This window comes from Ursus arctos, unplaced genomic scaffold, assembly GCF_023065955.2.
Source record: "Ursus arctos isolate Adak ecotype North America unplaced genomic scaffold, UrsArc2.0 scaffold_14, whole genome shotgun sequence".
Classification (NCBI taxonomy): domain Eukaryota; kingdom Metazoa; phylum Chordata; class Mammalia; order Carnivora; family Ursidae; genus Ursus; species Ursus arctos.
Genome location: NW_026622808.1, coordinates 24,605,460 through 24,629,134, shown reverse-complemented (window position 1 = coordinate 24,629,134; position 23,675 = coordinate 24,605,460). Strand labels below are relative to the sequence as shown.

Sequence of the window (23,675 nt, the reverse complement as noted above, 5' to 3'; positions counted from 1 at the left end):
AATGGGATAAAGCCAGGATTGGATGTCACCAGCGGCATGGAAGCTTTCCTTCCTTGCAGTCTCCAGGACAACTGAGCTTATTAGATCATTTTACTCTTTATGTCCATGTCATTTCTACCTCCCTCCATCTCTCTTTCCCTCTCTCTTTCTCTCCATTTATTGAACACAATTATTTGTGTTTCCTTATGTGCAGATTGGAAAGTGGCCACCCCAAAATGGATCCCTAAGATAATTTGTCCCTGGGAAGCTATGAATAGGAATTTCTGGGTACTATTTCTACATTCCTTATGGGAAAGTTAATTTGATGTATATGCATTCATATCTTATACAGTGTGTTGGAGCAGATGGGGGAGAGGTGAGAAGGACATAGAAGTAACACACACAAGGAGGACATGGTGTGCTGTGTTCTGTGTATGTGACAGTGTGTGTGTGTGTGTGTGTGTGTGTGTGTGTGTGTGTGTGTGCACATGCATGCATGCACCTTGACGAGTGAAAGCAGTCCTCAGAGTAGGGATACACAGGATCCTCTATTCTAAGATACCCTTATAATACACCGTCCAGACTTAATCAACAGATGATACTAAGGCAGGATGTTCAATTGACAGGACATTATTGCAACCAGAGTCATAAAGTGCAAGAGGAACATAGTGTGGACGAGGAAGTCCCTGTGTCTTGAACGTTAAGCAGCTATGAGGTCACACGGTTCTACGAAATTCACTGCCACCACCTCCCATCACTCTCCTTCTTGTCCATTTACCTCAACACACTGGCTTCCTTCTGAGCCTTGATTTTCTGACAGAAGCTCTTCCTCATGGCCTTTGAACCAGTGTTTCCCTCTGCCAGGAAGACCTCCTGTCTTCCACCCTCTCTTGCTTGAGGTCTCAGTTCAAATGTCACCTTCTTAGCCAGTCTTGACTGAACACCCAACCTAACACACTACCCACTCTCTCTTTTAACCTGCTTCAGCTTTCTTCATAGTATCTGTCCAGGGGACAGATATCTATATCCACTTCTATCCTATGATCATCATTGAATTATAGGGACTTTTGCTCTTTAGCACCCTCTAATTTATGACTAGGAATTTCCAAAACAGGTCGACACTCTATATATTCCTCAAATGCTTCAAATAACTTCTTATTCAAACTGTACAATGACTGAACTTTTGGGGATATATCTGATGTTGGTATGGAAATTGCTAAACAGAGAGGACATCGAGATCTCCTCAAGGGGCTCAGATCCATTCACAAAATACTGAAATGAGTTTCTTGACTGGAAAATATACATTGTAGCATTTTCAGAATCTGAGTAATGTGCATTTGTGTGAAAATTTGTCCTATTATTTTCCCCTGTGCTGGTAGTCACCTCCACCATATGGACACAGGAAACTATACAAGAATTTCAGAGTTTCTTCTTCTGGGATTTTCAGAGGAACCAGAACTGCAGCCCCTCATATTTGGGCTTTTCCTCTCCATGTACCTGATCACTGTGTTTGGAAACCTGCTCCTCATCCTGGCCGTCAGCTCTGACTCCCACCTCCACACCCCCATGTACTTCTTCCTGGCCAAACTGTCCTTTGTAGACATCTGTGTCACCTCTACCATCATCCCCAAAATGCTGTGGAACATCCAGACTCAAAGCAAAGTGATCACTTATGAAGACTGTGTCAGCCAGATGTATTTTTTCATACTGTTTACAGTATTAGACAACTTCCTTCTGGCTGTGATGGCTTATGACCGCTTTGTGGCCATCTGTCACCCCCTAAACTATATAGCCATCATGAATCCACAGATCTGTGGACTGCTGGTTCTGGTGTCCTGGATCATGAGTGTTCTGCATTCCTTGTTACACACCTCAATGGTGCTACGGCTGTCCTTCTGTACAGTCATAAAAATCCCCCATTTTTTCTGTGAACTCAATCAGATGATACAACTCACATGTTCTGACAATTTTCTTAAGAACATGGTGATATATTTTGCAGCTATGTTGCTGGTTGGTGGTCCCTTCCTTGGGATCCTTTACTCTTACTCTAAGATAGTTTCCTCCATACTTGGGATCTCATCAGCTCAGGGCAAGTATAAAGCTTTTTCCACCTGTGCATCTCACCTCTCAGTTGTCCTCTTATTTTATTGTACCAGCCTAGGAGTGTACCTTAGCTCTGCTGCTACCCAGACCTCCCACTCAAGTGCAGTGACCTCGGTAATGTACACGGTGGTCATGCCCATGCTGAACCCCTTCATCTACAGCCTGAGGAACACAGACATAAAGAGGGCTCTGATGAGATTCTCTGGGAGGGCATCTCTAAAAGGGCCAATTGTCCTGGGGCTGAAGATGTGCACAGGATTACAGAGCCCATAGCTTGAGCCAAATATTGACTTTTTTTATCAGATTCTGGAAGTGGAACATGACTTTTCTATTTTTTCTGGGAATTTCTATTTTTTTATTATTTTTCCCTCTCTGTATAATTTATGTAACTTACTTTATTAAGCTTTGTGATATCTCTGATATCCAAGAGGTTTTCCCTTTCCCATTTTCCTACTCTCAATGGTATTCCTAACCTCACATGTGAAATATTTGGAAATTCTCACTTATTCAAAGGACTACATGATCTGTTAAAAGTTATTTCTTCTTAAATAAAATACATTGTAGTATTTTTTCTTATGTTTGACTGGATATTACTCCTGTGGAAAATACACTCTTGGTCACCACAACTATTTTATAACAGAGAAAAATCTGAGGCTGTGCTTCACTTTTCTGAAGATCATTCCTCTGTCTATCGCTACCTTCACTGCTCTTCCTGAGAATGCAGGCTTTGACGTACTGGTGGTTCTAGCTGCTCATGGGGATTTTTCTACACATTAGGATCCTGTTGTTACACAGCTTGTGTCCACCATGCCTGCCATAGTCACTGGCAAAAGAAATAATAATAAAATACATGTCTCCAAGTGGAATCTACACAGAAAGACAAATATGGAAAATATTGATTGACATAATAAGCCCTTAGAATCACACTTGACTTTAAGGATGATGAAGCAGAATATTAAATCATACATTTATTTCTATGCAGAATATTTCTTTCTTAGCCACTTCATCTACTCATTGACTTATGGAATATCAGGATCCATTTGTAAGGTATATTCATTAAGATGAATGACTGGTGGCATGTTTGGGGTTTAGTTAAATTATTTTCTGGTTTCTGATTGAAAATTTCTAGTGCTACATACAAATATGATTCCTTCCATTTCTTTAAGCAAGATATCTCCAATTCTCCAAAAGTTTGCCATAACCACTAAAGGGGCAGCAAACAAACAAAATCAGTATCATCCACTGTATATGATCCTTATAATCACAGGATGACCCACCAACAAGCTTGGTATCCTGTTCAGGTGTGACTCAGACTCACAAGTTGTGGACACAGATATATGTCTTTCCCAACTTTGCGTGTTACGTCAAAGGGGCCTCAATGCAGCCATTATTTTTAAAGATTTTATTTATTCATTTGACAGAGACAGAGGGCACAAGCAGGGGGATAGGCATAGGAAGAGGGAGAAGCAGACTCCCCACTGAGTGGGGAGCCTGATGCAGGGCTTGATCCCAGGACCTGGAGAATATGTGCTGAGTCGAAGAAAGATACTTAACCATCTGAGCCACCCAGGCACCCCCAATGGAGTCATTTTTAATACCGTTACATGAAATAAACTTCAAGGACAGAGTAATGATGAAGGATACCTTCAATTATCAGAATGAACGCCTAGAATAAAAAAAATCAGATTATTACAAATGCTGTCAGTTCTGCCTGATTTGATTATTACATCAGTTAGCTATTGCTGCATACAAAGCATCTTAAAATAAAATGGCTTAGTATAATCTCTTTATTACCAAAGGGGATCGCAGGGTAAGTATGGCAGGGGATTGTAGGATAGACAGTTGTTCTGATCTCTGCAGAGAGATGTGCAAATCTCTACATTATGTTTGTAAGGCTCATTCACGAGGTGTGTGGTTGTAGCGCTTTTTTGTCTTGAACCAATTTATGTCATTTTACTTCTTTTATGTATGTAGGCTAATCTTTTAGTAAATGAAAAAAATGATTTTATCAAATGTGAATTGTCTCAATTTAATTCCACTCTTTTAAAATCCACATGTGAATCTTTGCTTTTTCACAATTGGAAGAGATCTTTCCCAAATCTTTATGTGTGACTCAGCTAACTGTGCTTGGGATCTGACCCTGAGTCATGCACCACTAGAATTTTTAAATTCTATTTATTTTAATGGAGGGACTGTTACATGCGATATACTGTACATATTTAAAGTATACAACTTTAGGACTTGAGTCATTGAAAAATCATGGGTACTGCCAGGTTCCATTTCCATAGAACTCCAGAAGGCTCACGGTTAAGTTCTAAGTGCTTCTTTATACAAATGTTAGGAAGAAAACCCTCCAGCCTTCTTTTCCTTCTGAAGGAAATGTGGAATCATAAATATAACTTCAGTGATGTTGTGAAGAAAGATGAAATGTGTGGAAATACTTTTTTGGGTCCAAAGAATGTTCAAGGGTTGTGTATATGCAGATGTATATGTACTTATATACTTTTTCTTTTGAACAAAAACACTCATGTGCATATATGTACATGCACAAGACTCATAACCCTCATTGTAACTCATTATAAACTATCTATGTGTTGAAAGAAAGCTTGAGAGAAACTTGGAGGGTAAAGAAATGAAAAGAATGAATATTTCAATTCACATGAAATTCAGGGAATGTAGAAATTTAGATTAAAAAAAATTAGAGTAGAACAGGTGGCCTTAATTTTAACAATGAATTGGTTTGCCCATCTCAATGCCCAGAGGCCTCAAAGACAGAACCACATTGACATTTATGCAAGAAGAAATTCTCTGTACGAGCTAAACGGGCTGAATATCCTCAAACTGACTTTAGATTTTTCTTCTACTTAAGGTAGTGTTTCAATACAAAATGCCCTTACTCAAGGAAGCTAAGTGAATGATTTGACAATAAAATAATAAATAAAAGTTTCTCCTTCCGGATACCTCAGAGAGCAGTTTCCTTCTTTGTAACTAAATGATTGATGGAGCTAAGAACTGTTGTATCACTGATGCTGTCTTCATGACATCCTTATGTAGATCCTGTTTTCCTATCGATTGACCTTTCCGGTGATATATTCATAATGATTTTCATCCTAGTACTGCATTTCTAATTTTTTGATGGGGACAGTTATTCTGGAAGGAGGTGACATTTGAAATGCAAATAGAAGACAGAGACATAGGAATATTTTTCTTCTTTTTTTTCAGTTTTATTGGAATGTAATTGACACATAAAACTGTGGAAGTTTAAGCATACAACTTGGTGATTTCATATACATATACATTGTGAAATGATCACCATGATAGTTTTTGAATACATCCGTCACTTCACATAGTTACCATTTCTTTTTGTTGTAAAAACATTTACTGGGTACTGTTAGCAACACTGAAGTCCATAACACAATAGTAAACATAATGACCATATTGTACCTTACGTTCCCAGAACTCATTCATCTTATAATGGAAGTTTTGTAGGCTTTCACCAATATCTTCTCATTTCTCCAAATCCCAGCCACAGGCAAACATCAAACTACTCTCTGTTTTTATTAGCTCAGATTTTTGTATTTCACATATAAGTGAGATCATACACTATTTGTTTCTCTCTGTTTGATTACTTCACTGAGTGTAATGCCCTTGGGGTCCATCCATATTTTAGCACTGGAAAAGATGTCTTCCCTTTTTATTGCTGAATTTCATTGTACAGATATGCCATCATTATTAATTCATCTGTCAATGGATACTGGGCTGTTTCCATGTCTTGGCTATTGTGAATAATGCTGCACAAATGCAAGGGCACAGATATCTGAGATATTCACAAATACGTGAGAATTAAACCACACACTCATAAACAGCCAAGGGGGCAAGAAGAAACCAAAAAGGAAATTTAAAAACATTGAATCAAATGAAAACAGAAATACAGCCTATCAAAACTTATGGGATGTTGCAAAAGCAGCTCTAAGAGGATGTTTATAGCAATAAATGCCTACATTAAGAAAAATAAAAGGCCTCCACAACCTCACTCTATGATTCAAAGACCTAGAAAAAGAAGAACAAACTAAGTACAAATCAGCCTAGAAAAAGAAATAACAAATATCAGAGCATCCATAAATGATATATGTACCAGAAAACCATGAGAAAAGATTAACAAAGCTCAGGGCCATTTTTTTTAAAGCTAAGCAAAATTGACAATGCTTTTGTTAGAGTAAAGGAAAGGAGTGGGGAAGAAGACACAAATAAAATCAGCAGAAAAAGATGATACCTGACAACCAATACCATAAAAATACAAAGAATCATAGGAGACCACTATGGAGATTTTCACCCCAACAAATTGGACAACCTCGAAGACAATGTTAAATCCATAGAAACATAAAACCCACCATGACTAAATCAGGAAGAAATAGGAAATATGAACAAACCCATAGTGAGTAAGGCTATTAAATCAGTAGTCAAATTCTCCTAGGAAAGAAAAGCTGAGGACCAGAGAACTTCACAGGTGAATTCTACTAATCATTTAAAGAAGAATTAATGACAATCCTTCTCAAAAACTTCCAGAAATTTACAGAGGAGGACACATTCTCAACCTCATTTTACAAGGCCAGCATTACCCTGACACCAAAGCCAGAAAAGGTCGGTACAAAAAAACAAAACCATACAACAATATCTTGGATGAACAGGGACACAATATCTTTTCAGAAAATATTAGTAAACTGAATTGGCCAGCACATTGAAGGAATTATATGCTATAACCAAGTAGGATTTATCCCTAGAAGACAAGGATGAGCAAAAGCAAATCAGTAAATGTGATACATCCCATTAACAGAACAAAATTTAACAAACATATGATCGTCCCAATACATGCAGAAAAAGCTTCTGACAAAATACAACATCTTTTCATGATTAAAAAAAAAACACTTCAACCAACTGGGTATAGGAAGAACATACCTCATCATAAAAGAAGACCCTATATGACAAAACCACAATAACATCATACTTAATAGTGAAAGGTTAGAAAACTTTTCCTCTGAGATCAGGAGCAAGACAAGGGGTTTCCACTCTCACCAGTCCTATTCAACATAATACTGTAGGTCTTGGCTAGAGCAATTCTGATGGGAGTGGCTGGGGCATGTCTTGCAGTCACAGCAAGAACCCAAGGGCTGGTGCAGCCACAGCAGAGGCTCTGGTCAGGGAAGCATCTGTGGGAATATCCACAAGCACAGGTGTGCAGGGGGTGCCCGGGCTTTCCTAGCCTGAGCATCCCTGTCAGGAGCCTGAGACTTAAACGGAACAGTGTTAGAGTCCACATTCTCAGGAAGAGGAGTGACAGTAGTGATGTAAAAAGATTGACAGTTTCTAGGTGAAAACTGGGATTTTGAATTCTCACCTACAATAAAGTAATGTGATGGGCTTAGTGGCCAAGTGTAATTTCTTCCACATGAAGAATACAACTCATGATTTCTTTGGAAAATCGGGGAAAATTTTCCATGGCATGGAATAAGTCATATGAACCGAAATTAGTTTGTGTGTGTGTGTGTGTGTGTGTGTGTGTTATGTTAGTCACCATACAGTACATCATTAGTTTTTGATGTAGTGTTCCATGATTCATTATTTGCATATAACACCCAGTGCTCATCACAACATGTGCCCTACTTAATACCCATCACTGGGCTAACCCAACCCCCTCCCCTCCCCTCTGAAACCCTCAGATTGCTTCCCAGAGTCTCTCATGATTTGTCTCCCCCTCAGATTCGCCCCCCTTCATTTGTCCTCTTTCCCTTAATGTTCTCTGTGCTATTCCTTATGTTCCACATAAGAGTGAAACCATATAATAATTGTCTTTCTCTGAAATGAAATTAGTTTAAGAAATCCAACATGTTCCATGTAAGATACAGAAATTTTCAGGCATTTGTGATCCAAAGTTGGGGAAAACATTGAGAACAGATGAAAATGGACAAAGGGGAAACTGTCTATTTTTCAGACAGAGCAAAAAGTTATTAAAGTGAGTTACTTAAATATATGGAGATGTTGAATTCAAGCAAATGGAACTTCTAGGAAATAAATAGAAGAAGCAGATTCTACTTTCATAGTCTGGTTAAAGAATAGCAGTTCCTGGCTCTGAGGTTATGAGCCCTGCAATCATGGGCATTTCTTCTGTCCCAGGAAAATGGGCCCTTACATCACTGGAACCCCAACGATTCTTTTCAGAGCCCTCTTTATGTCTCTGTTCCTCAGGCTGTAGATGAAGGGGTTCAGCATGGGGGTGACCACCGTGTACATCACCGAGGCCACTGCACCTGCGTGGGAGCTCTGGGGAGCAGCAGAACAAAGGTACACTCCTAAGCTTGTACAAAAAAATAAGGAGACAACTGAGAGGTGAGATGCACAGGTGGAAAATGCTTTATACTTGCCCTGAGCTGATGATATTCCACATATGGTGGAAACTATCTTAGAATAAGAATAAAGGACCCCAGCAAAAGCACCACCACCCAGCACTACAATTACAAAATACATTAACAAGTTATTAAGAAAGTTATTGGAACAGGCAAGTTGGACTATTTCATTGAGTTCACAAAAATAGTGGGGGATGTGCAATTGTATACAGAAGGAAAGCCACAACATCATTAAGCTTTGTAAGAAGGAATTCGGGATACATGTGATCCAGGACAGAAGAACAAGCAGTCGACAGAGCTGAGGGCTCATTATTACCGGGTAGTTGAGGGGGTGGCAGATGGCTACGAATTGGTCATAGGCCATCACAGCCAGGAGAAAGATGTCCAATACAGCAAAGAGTGTGAAAAAATACATCTGGGTGAGGCAGCCTTCAAAAGTTATGACTTTGGTCTCTGTCTGGATGTTCCACAGCATCTTGGGGACAGTGGTGGAGGTGAAACAGATGTCTACAAAGGACAGGTTGGCCAGGAAGAAGTACATGGGGGTGTGGAGGTGGGAGTCAGAGCTGACAGCCAGGATGATGAAGAGGTTTCCAAACACAATGATCAGATACATGGAGAGAAAAAGCCAAAAAATGAGGGGCTGCAGTCCTGGCTCCTCTGATAATCCCAGAAGAAGAAATTCTGAAATTCGTATATAATTTCCTGGGTCCATGTGGTGGAGGTGACTATCAGGGAACAAAAAATAACATGACTGATTTTCTCAATAATGAAAATTACAAATATCATTGAAATTCTATAACTTTTATTTTATATTCAAAACTTCAATATCCATAGTTTTTATGTGGAATGTGTCCTCTTTTGGACCCCACATTCTAGCATGAAAAGGAATGCCATCCCACATTTGGCCTTTTCCCCAAATATTCATGTATTCTATACTTTTAATGAGAAATTCTGGCACATGTTTAAGCAAATATCTTGAGTACTGACTAACTACCAGGCAAAGATAATAGGTGTCAGAAAAGAGTGTCTGCACAGTTCAGTGATAGATAAGATAAGCAAATAAAAGATCAGATAGAATATCTGTGTTGACGGGTGCTATGAAGAAAAACAAAACCAGTAAAAGGAAAGAGTGAATGGAGGTGTTATTTTTATCCTGGTTGCTCAGGTAAGCCACCACACATTTAAACAGAGTTCTCAAGGAGGAGACAGTAAGAGACAAAAAGTTATCCAGGGAAATGTGTGCCCATCAGTGAGAACAACCAATGCAAAGGCTCTGAGGAAAAAATAAAAAACAAAAACAAAACAAAACAAAACAAAACAAACCTCTTTGTTTTTTTAATTAATTTTTAAAACTCGAGTGTTGTTGGAAGGGAAGGCAAGATGGTGGAAGGGTAGGGGACCTTGTTTCATTTGATAACTGTCAAATTATGAACACCTATGAACTCAACCTGAGATGTAAGAAAAGAATTGAGGGTTTACTGAAGAGAAGGGCCTGCAATCTTTCAGCTCTGGAGCTGGAGACTGGGCACAGCCATTTTTTTTTTTTCGTCCTCTAAAGGGGCACGGAAAACCTTCAGGGAACGAAAGCCACATAGAGTAACAAGAAGCAGCTTACACTGAGCCTGGCCCCCTGGCAAGGGGCAGTGCAACTTCGCCCAGGAAAAGACACCTGAGAAATGGTGCAGTAGGCCCCTCCCCCAGAATATCAGCTGAAACAACAGGCAAATATTAAGTTTACAGAGCACACAGGACTGCAAAACTCCAGCATAAGGGGAAAATAGTACATAGAATTCAAGGTTTTTTCTCCTTTCCTTTTTTTCTTTTTAAACTAGTTCCTTATTTTATCCACTCTTTTTTTAAGTCTTTTTATACTTTCATTTTTTACATTCACATTTTATAGATATATTCATTTTTGGCTTCCTTTCACTGTATTCAATTTTATTCTTTGTGTATATATAAGTTTTGCTTTCTTTAGAATTTGGGGATTTGGTGTCTTCTAGCACACAAACCAAAATGCACCCAGGACCACGTGGATCACCCTGTTTTATCCACCTGGGAGATTATATTCTCTACCCCACCTTTTTGTTCCTTTTTCTGTCTTTTATTTATTTTCAGACCTCTTTGGATTTGTCTAGTGTGTTTTGTTCGGGTCGTGGTTGAAATTTTTTATTTAGTTCTCTCATTTATCCATTTTTCTCTGGGCAAAATGACTAGAAGGAGTAAGTCACAACAAAAGAAAGAACCAGAGGTAATCCTCTCTGCAATGGATCTAATCAATATGGATATAAGTAAAATGACAGAGTTGGAATTCAGGATAACGATTATATAAAGTTCCTAGCTGGGCTTGAACAAAGCATAAAAGACACTACAGAATCTCTTAGTGCAGAAAGGAGATCTAATCAGAATGAAATTAAAAATGCTCTAACTGATATCGGGTCTAAATTGGGTGCTCTAACAGCTAGGGTAAATGAGACAGAAGAGAGAGTAAGTGACAAGTTGATGGAAAGGAAGGAAGCTGAGGAAAGGGAGAAAAACACCTAACAGACCATGAAGGGAGGCTTTGAGAAATCACCAATACCATAAAGTGAAACAATATTAGAATTGTTGGGGCCCCTAGGAAGAAGAAGGGGGTGCAAAAGGTATATTTGAACAAATCATAGCTGAGAACTTCCTTAATCTGGGGAATGAAACAGGCGTTCAAGTCAAAGAAGTAGAGTGGACCCCTCTCAAAATCAATAAGAATAAATCAACATCCCAACATTTAATAGTGAAGATTGCAAATTTCAGAGATAAAGAGAAAATCCTGAAAGCAGCTCAAGACGATAGGTTCTTAACCAACAGGGGTAGAAACATTAGGCTGCCAAAAGACCTAAACAGAAAATTGGCAAGCCTGAAAGGGTGGGTGCGATATATTCAAGATACTAAATGAGAAAAACATGCAGCCAAGAATACTTTATCCGGCAAGGCTGTCATTCAGAATGGAAGGAGAGATAAAGAGCTTCCAGGAAAAACAGAAGCTAAAAGAATTTGTGGTCACTAAAGCAGCCCTGAAGGAATATTAAAGGAGATCCTATAAATGAAGAGGGAACCCCAAAGGTACAAAGACCAGAAAGAAACAGAGACAATCTATAGAAACAGAGCCTTCAAGGTAATACAATGGCACTAAATTCATATATTTCAATAATTATCCTGGCTGTAAATGGGATAAATGCTCCAATCAAAAGACACAAGGTATCAGATTGGATTTAAAAGCAAGAACCATGAGAGACCATGGACTCTGGGAAACAAACTGAAGGCTTTAAAGGGGAGGGGGTGGGGGATCGGGATAGGCTAGTGATGGGTATTAAGGAGGGCATGTATTGCATGGTGCATTGGGTATTATACGCAAGTTATGAATCATGGAACTTTACATCAAAAACTTGGGATGTACTGTATGGTGACTAACATAATCATAATAAAAATTATTATTAAAAAAAAGCAAGAACCATTAATTGGCTGTCTACAAGAGACTCATATTAGACCTAAATACACACCCACATTGAAAGTGAGGGGGTGAAGAATCATTTATAATGTTAATGGACTTCAAGAGAAAGCTGAGGTAGCAATTTTTATATCAGACAAATTAGATTTTAAACCAAGGTCTGTAATAAGAGATTAAGAGGAACACTATATCATACTTAAAGGGTCTACCCAACAGGCAGATCTAACAGTTGTATGTATTTATGCTCTGAACTTGGGAGAAGCCAGTTATATCAACCAATTAATAACAAAATTAAAGAAAAACATTGATAATAACACAATAATAGTAGGAGACATTAACACCCCACTCACAGCAATGGACGAACCATCTAAGCAGAAGATCAACAAGGAAACAAAGGCTTTGAATGACACACTGGACCAGATGGACTTCACAGATATATCCAAAGCATTCCATCCTAAAGCAAAAGAATACACATTCTTCTCAAGTGCACATAGAATATTCTTCAGAATAGATGAATACCAGGTCACAAATTAGGTCTCAACTAGTACCAAAAGATTGGGATTATTCCCTGCATATTTTCAGACCACAGTGCTTGACACTTGAACTCAATCACAAGAGGAAATTTGGAAGGTACTCAAACACTTAGAGGATAAAGAGCATCCTACCAAAGAATGAATGGGTCAACCAGGAAATTGAAGAATAATTTTAAAAATTAATGAAAACAAATAAAAATGAAAACACAGCTGTTTCCCTGTCTGATTTCTTCCCATTCAGTTTTCCCTCCCTTCCCCTATGGTCCTCTGCACTATTCCTTATGTTCCACATATGAGTGAAACCATATGATAATTGACCATAATAATAATAAAAGAAAAGAAAAGATAACTGTTCAAAACCTTTGGGATACAGCAAAGGTGGTCCTAAGAGGGAACTACATAGCAATAAAAGCCTTTCTCAAAGAATTAGAAAAGTCTCAAGTACACAAGCCAAACATACATGTAAAGGACCTGGCGAAAGAACAGGAAATAAAGCCTAAACCTAGGAGGAGAAGAGAAATCGTAAACATGAGAGCAGGGACACCTGGGGGGGCTAAGGTCATGATCTCAGGGTCCTGGGAATGAGTCTGGCATTGGGCTCCCTGCTCAGCAGGTAGTCTGCTTCTCCCTCTTCCTATGACCCTCCCCCTGCTCATCATCTCTCTCTCTCTCTCTCTCTCTCTCTCTCTCTCTCTCTCAAATAATTAAATAAAATCTTTATTTAAAAAAGTTTAGAACCAAAATCACTGAAATAGAAATCAGAGGAACAGTAGAACAGATCAATGAAACTAGAAGCTGATTCTTTAAAAGAATTAATAAGATCGATAAGCCCTTAGCCAGAATTATCAAGAAGAAAAGAGAAAGGACCCAACTTCATAAAATAATGAATGAAAGAAGATAGATCATGACCAACAGCAATGAAATACAATTTTAAGAACATATGAGCAAGTATATGCAAATTAGACTCTCTGGAAGAAATGGATGCATTCCTAGAGACATATAAACTACCAAAATTTAAACAGGAAGAAACAGAAAACCTGAACAGACCCATAACCAGCAAGGAAATGGAAACAGTAATAAAAAATCACCCAACAACAAGAGTCCAGGGCCAGAGAGCTTCACAGGGGAATTTGGCAAAACATCTAAAGAACTAACACCTATTCTTCTGAAGCTGTTTCAAAAATAGAAATGGAAGGAAAACTTCCAGACTCTTTCTATGAGGCCAGAATTACCTTGATCCCAAAACCAGAGAAATGCTTCACCAAAAAGAATTACAGACCAATAGCCCTGATGAACATGGACACAAAAATTCTCACCAAGATACTAGCCAATAGGATCCAACAGTACATTAAAATGATTATTCACCACGACCAAGTGGGATTTATTCCTGGGATGCAAGGGTGGTTCAACATTTGCCAATCAATCAACATGATACATCACATTAATAAAAGAAAGCACAAGAACCACATGATCCTCTCAATTGATGCAGAAAATGCATTTGACAAAATGCAGCATTCTTTCTTGATTAAAACTCTTCACAGTGTAGAAATAGAGGGACCATATCTCAATATCATAAAAGCCATCTATGAAAATCCCACAAAGAATATCATTCCCAATGGGGAAAACCAAGAGCTTTTCCCCTAAGGTCAGGAACATGACAAGGGTGCCCATGTTCACCACTGTTGTCCAACATAGTACTAGAAGTCTAGCCTCAGCAATAAGACAACAAAAAGAAGTAAAGGGCATTCAAACTGGCAAAGAAGAAGTCAAACCCTCACTCTTTGCAAATGACATGATACTTTATGTGGAAAACCCAGAAGGCTTCACCCCAAAATTTCTAGAACTCATACAGGAATTCAGCACATGACAGGATATAAAATCGATGCACAGCAATGAGTTGCGTTTCTACACACTAACAATGTAACTGAAGAAAGAGAAATTAAGGAATCAATTCTACTTACAATTGCACCAAAAACCATAAGATACCTAGGAAAAAAGCCTACCAAAATGGTAAAGGATCTGTACTCTAAAAACTGCAGAACACTTATGAAAGAAATTGAGGAAGAGACAAAGAAATGGAAAAACATTCCTTGTTCATGTTTTGGAAGAAAAAAATATTGTTAAAATGTCTAGGCTACCCAGAGCAATGTACACATTCAATGCAATCCCTATCAAAATAGCATTGACGTTTTTCACAGAGCTGGAACAAGTGATCCTTAAACTAGTATGGAGTCAAAGACCAGAATAACCAGAGGAATTTGAAAAAGAAAACCAAAGCTGGGGGGCATTGTAATGCCAGACTTCAAGCTATATTACAAAACTGTAATTATCAAGACAGTATGGGACTGGCAGAAAAACAGACACATAGATCAATGGAACAGAATAGAGAGCCCAGCAAGGGACCTTCAACTCTATAGTCAACTAATCTTCAACAAAGCAAGAAAGAATATCCAATTAAAAATGACAGTTTCTTCAATAAATGGTGTTGAGAAAATTGGACAGCCACATGTAGAAGAATGAAACTGGGCCATTCTCTTACACCACAGACAAAGATAAACTCTAAATGAATGAAAGACCTCAATGTGAGACAGGAATCCATCAAAATCCTGGAGGCGGTAATCTCTTCGACCTCAGCCTCTGCAACCTTTTTCAAGACACATCTCTAAAGACAAGGGAAACAAAAGTAAAAATGAACTATTGGGACTTCACCAAGATAAAAAGCTTCTGCACAGCAAAGGAAACAGTCAATAAAACTAAGAGGCAACCCACAAAATGGGAGAAGATATTTGCAAATGACATAATATAAAAAGGGCTATCCATGTATAATATAATATAAAAAGGATATCCAAGATCTAGAAAGAACTTCTCAAACTCAACACCGCAAAAACAAATAATCCAGTCAAGAAATGAGCAGAAGACATGGACACTTCTCCAAAGGAAACATACAAATGCCTAACAGACACATGAAAAAATGCTCCATATCACTTGTCATTAAGGAAATACAGATCAAAACCACAATGAGATACCACCTTACACCAGTTAGAATGACTAAAATTAACAAGACAGGGAACAACAGTTGTTGGTGAGGATGTGGAGAAAGGGGAACCCTCTTACACTGTTGGTGGGAATGTAAGCTGGTGCAGACACACTGGAAAACAGTACGGAGATTCCTCAACAAGTTGAAAATAGAGCTACCTTATGATCCAGCAATTGCACCACTGGGTATTTTCCCCAAAGATACAGATGTAATGATCCGAAAGGGCACATGCACCCCAATGTTCACAGCAACAATGTCCACAATAGCCAAACTGTGGAAAGAGCCCAGATGTCCATTGACAGATGAATGGATAAAGAAGATGTGATATATATACATATATATATATATACACACACACACACACACACACACACACACACACATACACACACACACAACAGAATATTACTCAGCCATCAGAAATGATGAATACTAACCATTTACGTTGACATGGATGGGACTGGAAGGTATTATGCTGAACAAAATAAGTCAAGCAGAGAAAGACAATTATCATATAGTTTCACTCATGTGGAATATAAGAAACAGTGCAGAGAACCATAGGGGAAGAGAGGGAAAACAGAATGGGAAGCCATCAGAGCAAGAGAAAAACAATGAGAGACCCTTAAGTATAGGAAATAAACAGGGTTTCTGTAGGGGAGATGGTTGGGGGGAATGGGGTAATTTGGATGATGGGCATTAAGGACAGTACATAATGTGATGAGCACTGGGTGTTATATGCAACTGATTATTTATTGAACACTGTATCTGAAACTAATGATGAACTATATGTTGGCTAATTGAATTTAAAAAAATAAAAAGAAAGATCAGAGCACCTGGGTGGCTCAGTCAGTTAAACGTCTGCCTTTGGCTCAGGTCATGATCCCAGAGTCTTGGGTTCAAACAAAATGAATGAGTGTTCCATAGGAGAACTCTGAAGATACACGTGACAGAATTCCCCCTGACTAATCTTAGGCATCATCCAGGGAGTGCACATAAGGACTGGCCATCTGGTGCTCTGAGCCTGCCCTGGACATCAAAATGACCATGGTGTTTCTGAGACAGTAAAAGTATGGAGACAAGCCCTGGAGGTCACAGCCCAGGGAAGCCTCCTCCACAAGCAGCACGTACTTGCTCAAAAATCCCTAGATGCCAGTTTGTACCCTTGACTATGGTTGAGCTACCTGCAAGATTATTGCATGTTCTATTCAGGGCTAGTCCAGAGGAGGGGGACAGTTGGGTGCCAGGTGTGGGTCAGAGTGGCTATTCTTGGCAGCCTGACTTTCTGACCTCTGAGGCTGTTAGGCCACTCTCTCACCCTAGGATGGGTCACCAAGGGACACCTTGGCTAAGGGACAGGGAGGTGATATGTCAGGATGCCCTTATAGGCACGATTTTCTAACATGTCCAGGAACATACCAGAATCGCGAGATGGGAAAGAGCACATCCTTTGTGGGGACTCCTCTGGACTGTGTACTGCGAAACTGAGTAACTACCCCTTGTAAAAGTTTTCTAGTGTTTTCCATGAGTTAAAAACAGCAGGTTCTTCAAGTCAAGGTAAAATCAGGTGTGACCTTTGCACTGTGACCTCCCAGGCATGGTCTCATCTTTATTCCCTAGGACTCTCCCTTGGGGCGCCTTTTAACCCATTGGAAACAATTTGGATTGCAAAATTGAGGAAAGGACCGTGCTGCAGTAACACTGCATGGCCTCAGTGGGATCTGTCAGTCAGAGCTCTTCTGCAGAAAACAGGGCTCTACATCAGGACCCTTACCTAAGGACCTTTTCTAGAATATGTTTGCCAGAGCATGTCTGGTGAGTAAACTCCCTCCCGACATTTTGGGTGATAATTATCCAAATAGGCCTCCTCAGAATAAACCCAGTTTTCTGGAGGAAACACAGGCCCTCCCTAGCAAAGGGGACACTAACTCTTTCTCACTGCTCTTCCAAGTAGATGTGGGGGCTTCTCCCTCATTTGTTTCTGTGATTAATGGCTATAATTGGAACCCATTGTCTCTGGTTAGTCTACCTTGGGACAGGGACTTTTCAGTCTATTCCCGAGCAGCGGCTGAAACTCCCTTTGTTTCCCCGTCTTTTCTGGCTCAACATGGACTCCCTAATTCCACTTTGGTGGAAACACAAATGAACAAAAATCTGCATCTCCTCATCTGTCCAAGCTGACAGGCTTTAGAACTTGGAATCTTCTTTCTCTGCTTTCTAGCAGCACTCTGCCTCTTCTGCCTCCCCTTCCTCCTCCTCCTGTTTCTGCACCAACTTGGGCGGGACCTGTCGACACCACTCACTTCAAGTTTCCCCACCAGTGTTGCAGGTAAAAATTGGCAGTGGGGAACAAAACTGATTGACTTCTAAAAGGAATGAACCATGAGAGATGATGGACTCTGGGAAACAAACTGAGGACTTCAGAGGGGAGGGAGGTGAGGGATTGGGATAGGCTGGTGATGGGTTAAGGAGGGCACGTATTGCATGGTGCACTGGGTGTTCTACACAAGTAATGAATCATGGAACTTTACATCAAAAACTAGGGATGTACTCTATGGTGACTAACATAATATAATAAAAAGTTATTATAAAAAAATAAAATAAAATATATAAGAGAATCCAGGTGGAATATAATTCAGCATTTATGTGAATTTAAGTTTGTTGGTTTAAGTAAGATAGAGACGTCTTTAAAATTATCAGCATTAAATGTGAAACTTTTATTCTACCAAGATTTAGTGAAGGTAAAATAAGCACATGATCTCTGCTGCAATTTGTCAGCAAAAAGATGGCTTAAAATGATGGTTAATTTTCTGTCTCAAAGTCATGGTAATTGTTAATATAGCTTTCATTCAAAGTCTCTAGTGACCTGAAACTTTAAAGTTTTGCTTGGATGATAAATTGGGATTAAATTCATTGGACATCTAGGTCTTCTACAAATAATATAAAGTGCTAAAGCATTGATTATTGGATATAGGTTTCTGCTTTTGCTTCTTACTGCAAATAAACTAAGAATATTTGGGTCTGTTGGTGAACATACTTTGACTAATGAATCATGGAACTTTACATCAAAAACCAGGGATGTACTGTATGGTGACTAACATAATACAATAAAAAATATTATTATAAAAAATAATAATATGGAAGACCTTAAAAATGTGAATAGCAGTCACTCTGTGAAATTGACATTAGCATTGAATAGATTAATTAGTTAATTAATCAAATACAAATAAAGTGATCACTCGTTCTAGGCTGTGTTGAATTGGCTCTCAGGTGGTGATGGGTCAATGTTCTTGGCTTCCATTCTCTCTGACCCTATCATCCATGGTCCACTGGGGTGTTGGACTCACCTGGCTGGGGTGTCTGACAGGAAGCTGTCCTTGTGGAAGTCTGAATTCCTCCCTGGACAACAGATGATACTGAAGCTCTGTCCTTAGCCGAGGCAGCAGGAAGAAGTGAAGCTTCGGCCCCAGCCAGAATTAGGAGTTAGAACAAACAGATGAAAAGCATGGACCTTCCCATCCAAGGTTGCACAGGCTGAGAGACTGGAGGACGTATTGACAGCTCTCTGTATCTGCTCATTAGGTATATTTCCCTCTTGTGACTCCAGCATTATTCCCGGTGGAAAACTGGCACACAAAGGACATTTCTCTAATCAATTTCTGTTTCCAAAAGACCCGTTTAAAAACAGTGAATCCAGGGGCACCTGGGTGGCTCAGTCATTAAGCGTCTGCCTTCGGCCCAGGGCCTGATCCCAGGGTCCTGGGATTGAGCCCCACATCAGGGAGCCTGCTTCTTCCTCTCCCACTCCCCCTGCTTGTGTTCCCTCTCTCGCTGGCTGTCTCTCTCTCTGTCAAATAAATACATAAAATCTTAAAAAAAAACAAAAAACAAAACAGTGAAACCAGTTGGGGGTTTTCATTCCCTTCCCCTGACCTTGCCCCCTTTTTGATATGTGGATCTCCTAGCATTTTATCTCAGCTCCAAGTTACACTTTTCTCCAAGTCTATGACCAAGGAACCTACCTGGATTAGGTTTCTTTATCTTCAAAGCATTGACACGTGGTGGGGACTCACCCTGCTATCTCCAGATGGGGTCTATTCTTCTTTTCAGTATGGTGGAGAAGTGGGTTTTTCTGATAATAAACCTCTTTGTCTGCAAGAGACTTGTGCAATTACAATTAATATTTCTTACATCAGGGGTGCCTGAGTCCCTCAGTTGGTTAGGCAGCTAGCTCTTGATTTTGACTCAGGTCATGGTCTCACGGTCCTGGGATTGAGCCCAGCACTGGGCTCTGTGCTTATCTGGGAGTCATCTTAAGGGTTCTCTCTCTCCCTGTCCCTCTGTCCCTTCCCCACTCATGTGAGCTCTGTCTCTCTAAAATAAATAAATAAATCTTAAAAAAAGAATCACTTCATTTCAAATTAAAAGCTGTCACTTAGTCACTTGTTATAAAACATTTGCTAATTATAAGACATATACTTAGGTGTTTGTATGTACTATCACTTGTCCTGAGCACCCTAGATGGATTGTTGGATTTAATTTTTGTAAACATGTTATTCCTGAGAAGTACATTGCCTGACTCCATTCTCTATGCAGAAATGATTCTTGGTGGTGTCTAGTGATCTGCCTGAAGTTAATCGCTGAGTATGTGGTAGGGATTGAGTGTGATTCTCTCAGGAAGCTTCTAGTTCTCAAGCTCTGGGGCAGTGGTTCTCAACCAGGAATGAATTTTACTCTGCAGATGTCTGGTAAGGTCTCATGCTCTGAACACCTACATCCACAAGAAAGCACCCTCCCAAAATAGAATTACACTGTCCCATATGTCAAAGGAAACAAGTGAGAAGACCTATTCTAGACCAGCACTTCTCCAACTTCAAATTGTCTACAAGGTGTCCATGAATCCACACGGATCCCACTACAAATGCAGAATCTGACCACAGGTCTGAGTAGCACAGAGATTCTGCGTTTCTAGCAAGCTCGCAGTTGCTGTTGATGTTCAGGTCCTGGTCTGTGGACCACTCTTTGCTTAGCAAGGCTGTGATCCTGCGTTAGAGTTAGGTGTAGGGTGTTTTAGGTCTTCTGCACCAAAAATTATCGCTGCATGTAATTTTGAAGAAATCATGTATTCACTCATTATAGAGGCTATGTAAATTCTGTGTTTGTTTCTTTTATGTACAGGTCCTTGAGTGACACAAATTAATACACTTCTGAAAAGAACTTTTAGAAAGCAGAATAAGGGCCTCCCAAATACATGCCCATCCTCATCCCCAGTACTTACGCAAATGTTATTGTTTGTAGCAAGGGAGAATTAAGTTTACAGATTGAACAGGGTTGTCAATCAACTTACCTTCAGATAAAAAGATTAGTGAGGGTTGGAAAAATTGGGACCCTTGTGTACTGTTGGTGAAAATGCATATTGGTGAAGCCACTGTGGAACACGGTATTAATTAAAAATAGAATTAACATATGATTCTGTAATTGTGCTACTGGATGTTTACCCAAAGAAAACAAAAACATTAATTGGAAAAGATATATGCACCCTTATGTTTATTCATAGCATTATTTACAATATCCTAGATATTGTAAGTGTCCATCAATAGATGAATGGATAAAGAAGATGTGGTACATATATATACAATGGGATATATATATTCAGTCACCAAAAAGAATAAGTTCTTCCCATGTGCATCAACATGGATGGACCTAGAGGGTATAATGCTAAGTGAAATAAATCAGTCAGAGAAAGACAAATACCATAGGATTTCACTGATAACTAGTATTTAAGAAACAAAACAAACAAGCAGGGGAAAAAAGAGAAAAACAAAAGAAAGAAATTCTTAAATATAGAGAACAAATGATGGTTGCCAGAGAAGAGATGTGCAGGGGGACGGGGAAAATAGACAAAGTGGATTAAGGGGACATTTATCTTTGTTTCTTTTATGAAGTCCAAACAGGTTATTTTTACTTTTGTCTTCTTTGCCTCAGAAGACATATCTAGTAAGAAGCTGCTAGGGTCGATGTTGAAGTGGTTGCTGCCTGTGTTCTCTAGGATTTTGATGCGATTCCTGTCTCACATTTAGGTCTTTCATCCATTTTGAGTTTATTTTTGTGTATGCTGTCAGAAAGTGGTCGAGTTTCATTCTTCTGCATGTGGTTCTCCAGTTTCCCCAACATTATGTGTTGAAGAGATTGTCTTTTTTTCCTTTGGATATTCTTCCTGCTTTGACAAAGATTAGTTGACCATGTAGTTGTGGGTCCATTTTTGGTTTCCTATTCTGTTCCATTGATCAATGTGTCTATTTTTGCGCCAGGACCATACTGTTTTGATCACTACGGCTTTGTAATATAACTTGAAGTCTGTAATTGTGATACCTCTAGCCTCATTCCAACACAAGAAACAACAGGTATTGGCAAGGATGTGGGGAAAGGGAAACCCTCGAGCACTGTTGGTGGGAATGCAAACTGGTACAGCCACTCTGAAAAACAACATGGAGTTTCCTCAAAAAGTTAAAAATAGAAGTGTCCTATGATCCAGCAATTGCACTACTAGGTATTTACCCAAAGAATACAAAAATACTGTTCAGTCATCTTATCTTATTTTTTAAAGAAAGAAAATTCTTTAATTAGTAACTTAAAAAATTTAACAGCATTTTATTATTTAGGAACCTGCCTCAAGTTTTGCCCATGCACACATATCGTGGGTACCTTATTCACAGTTCCGTTTCTGTGGGTAGAGTTGCTTCACTTCATATTGTGGTCCCAGGTCTCAGTGTTTGAATTCCCTCAGAATGCACCTTAAAATTTCAGTAGATGTAAGCATGCAGGAGTTTATTTATGAAAGGCCCTAGGAATTCAAACACATGCATCTATGCTTCTTTATCTTCTGTGTAGCTAATGACCAGAGAAGTCTTGGCTTTGACATAGTTTGTAAATGAATATATAAAATTATACTATTTAAAGAAAACAATTGTCATTTTCGACAGAGGCTCACTCTTAGGTAATCTGCACTCCTTGGTACATGAAAGTCTGGCTTATATAGATTATTATTTAACATTTGCTTTTCGTACCCTTTGCAACTTTAGATTTAGTTGTTTATATTTTGCGAGACTAACATATTGTGTGTTGTAGCTCTGAATGCTTTCTTCTGATCCTCTTTGACAGCATTAAATTGTTGGCAATTGCATACTTGCTTTCAAGTTAGTAATTAAATAACATTTGTTGATACTTAAAAATAATAAAATAAAGATGTAAATGCAGAAAAAAAGAATACTTCCCTACAAAACATGTATCAGCTAATATTCTTCATGAAATAATTTTCTAAGTATTAATGAATGTTATTTAATTACTAACTTGAAAGTTATCTTATCTTTTTGACATTTTAATTTTTTTAATTGTTTCTTTAAAAAAATTTTTTAAATTGTTTATTATGTTGTGTTAGTCACCATACAGTACATCCCTGGTTTTTGATGTAAAGTTTGATGATTCATTAGTTGAGCATAACACCCAGTGCACCATGCAATATGTGCCCTCCTTACTACCCATCACCAACCTATCCCACACCCCCACCCCCCTCCATGAGAGACTATGGACTCTGAGAATTAATTAATTTTAAAAAAGATAAAATGCTTACTTATGATTGTCCAGGTGGGATGAAGGTAATCACAACAGTCCTGCAAATGTTGGCGAGAGCAACAAAAGAGTTTGTGTCAGAGAGACTTTGAAAATGCGGCCCTGATGTCTCTGAAGGTGGAAGAAGGGCCATGCGCCCAGAAATGCAGGCGGCCAGCAAGAGAGACTGGAATTGAAGAGCAAACAACAGATCCTCCCTTAAGCCTGTAGAAGGAGCTCAGCCTGCAGACATCTTGCTATTAGCCCGATGAGACTCCTTCCAAGCTTCTGACTCCGGAACTGTAAGAGCACATGTGTGTTTGTTTTTAGCAACGAGTGTGGGGATATTTTACTGCGGCAGGCGGATTCTCATATGGGCATAGTCAACACAATTATTTGAGGTAACGGAGTTTAAGCCTCTCAATTCACTCATCAGCTTACCTTGGATAAGGACAACTTACATTAAAAACTCATAGTAGGTAGAAAAGAAATTTTAAATTGATTTGGAGATATTCTGCCCCATCACTTGGTGC

At 39.1% G+C, this 23,675-nt stretch overlaps 1 protein-coding gene across 1 annotated transcript; it reads left to right on the top strand.

The window, feature by feature from the left end:
- Positions 1 to 1,566: 1,566 nt before the first annotated feature.
- On the top strand, positions 1,567 to 23,542 carry LOC125280916 (olfactory receptor-like protein OLF4; the record flags this gene model as incomplete). Its single annotated transcript, XM_048211656.1, has 2 exons — positions 1,567 to 2,222; positions 23,473 to 23,542. Coding segments are annotated over 2 exons (726 nt in total), but the record flags the coding sequence as incomplete, so codon positions are not given.
- Between the last annotated feature and the right edge of the window lie 133 nt (positions 23,543 to 23,675).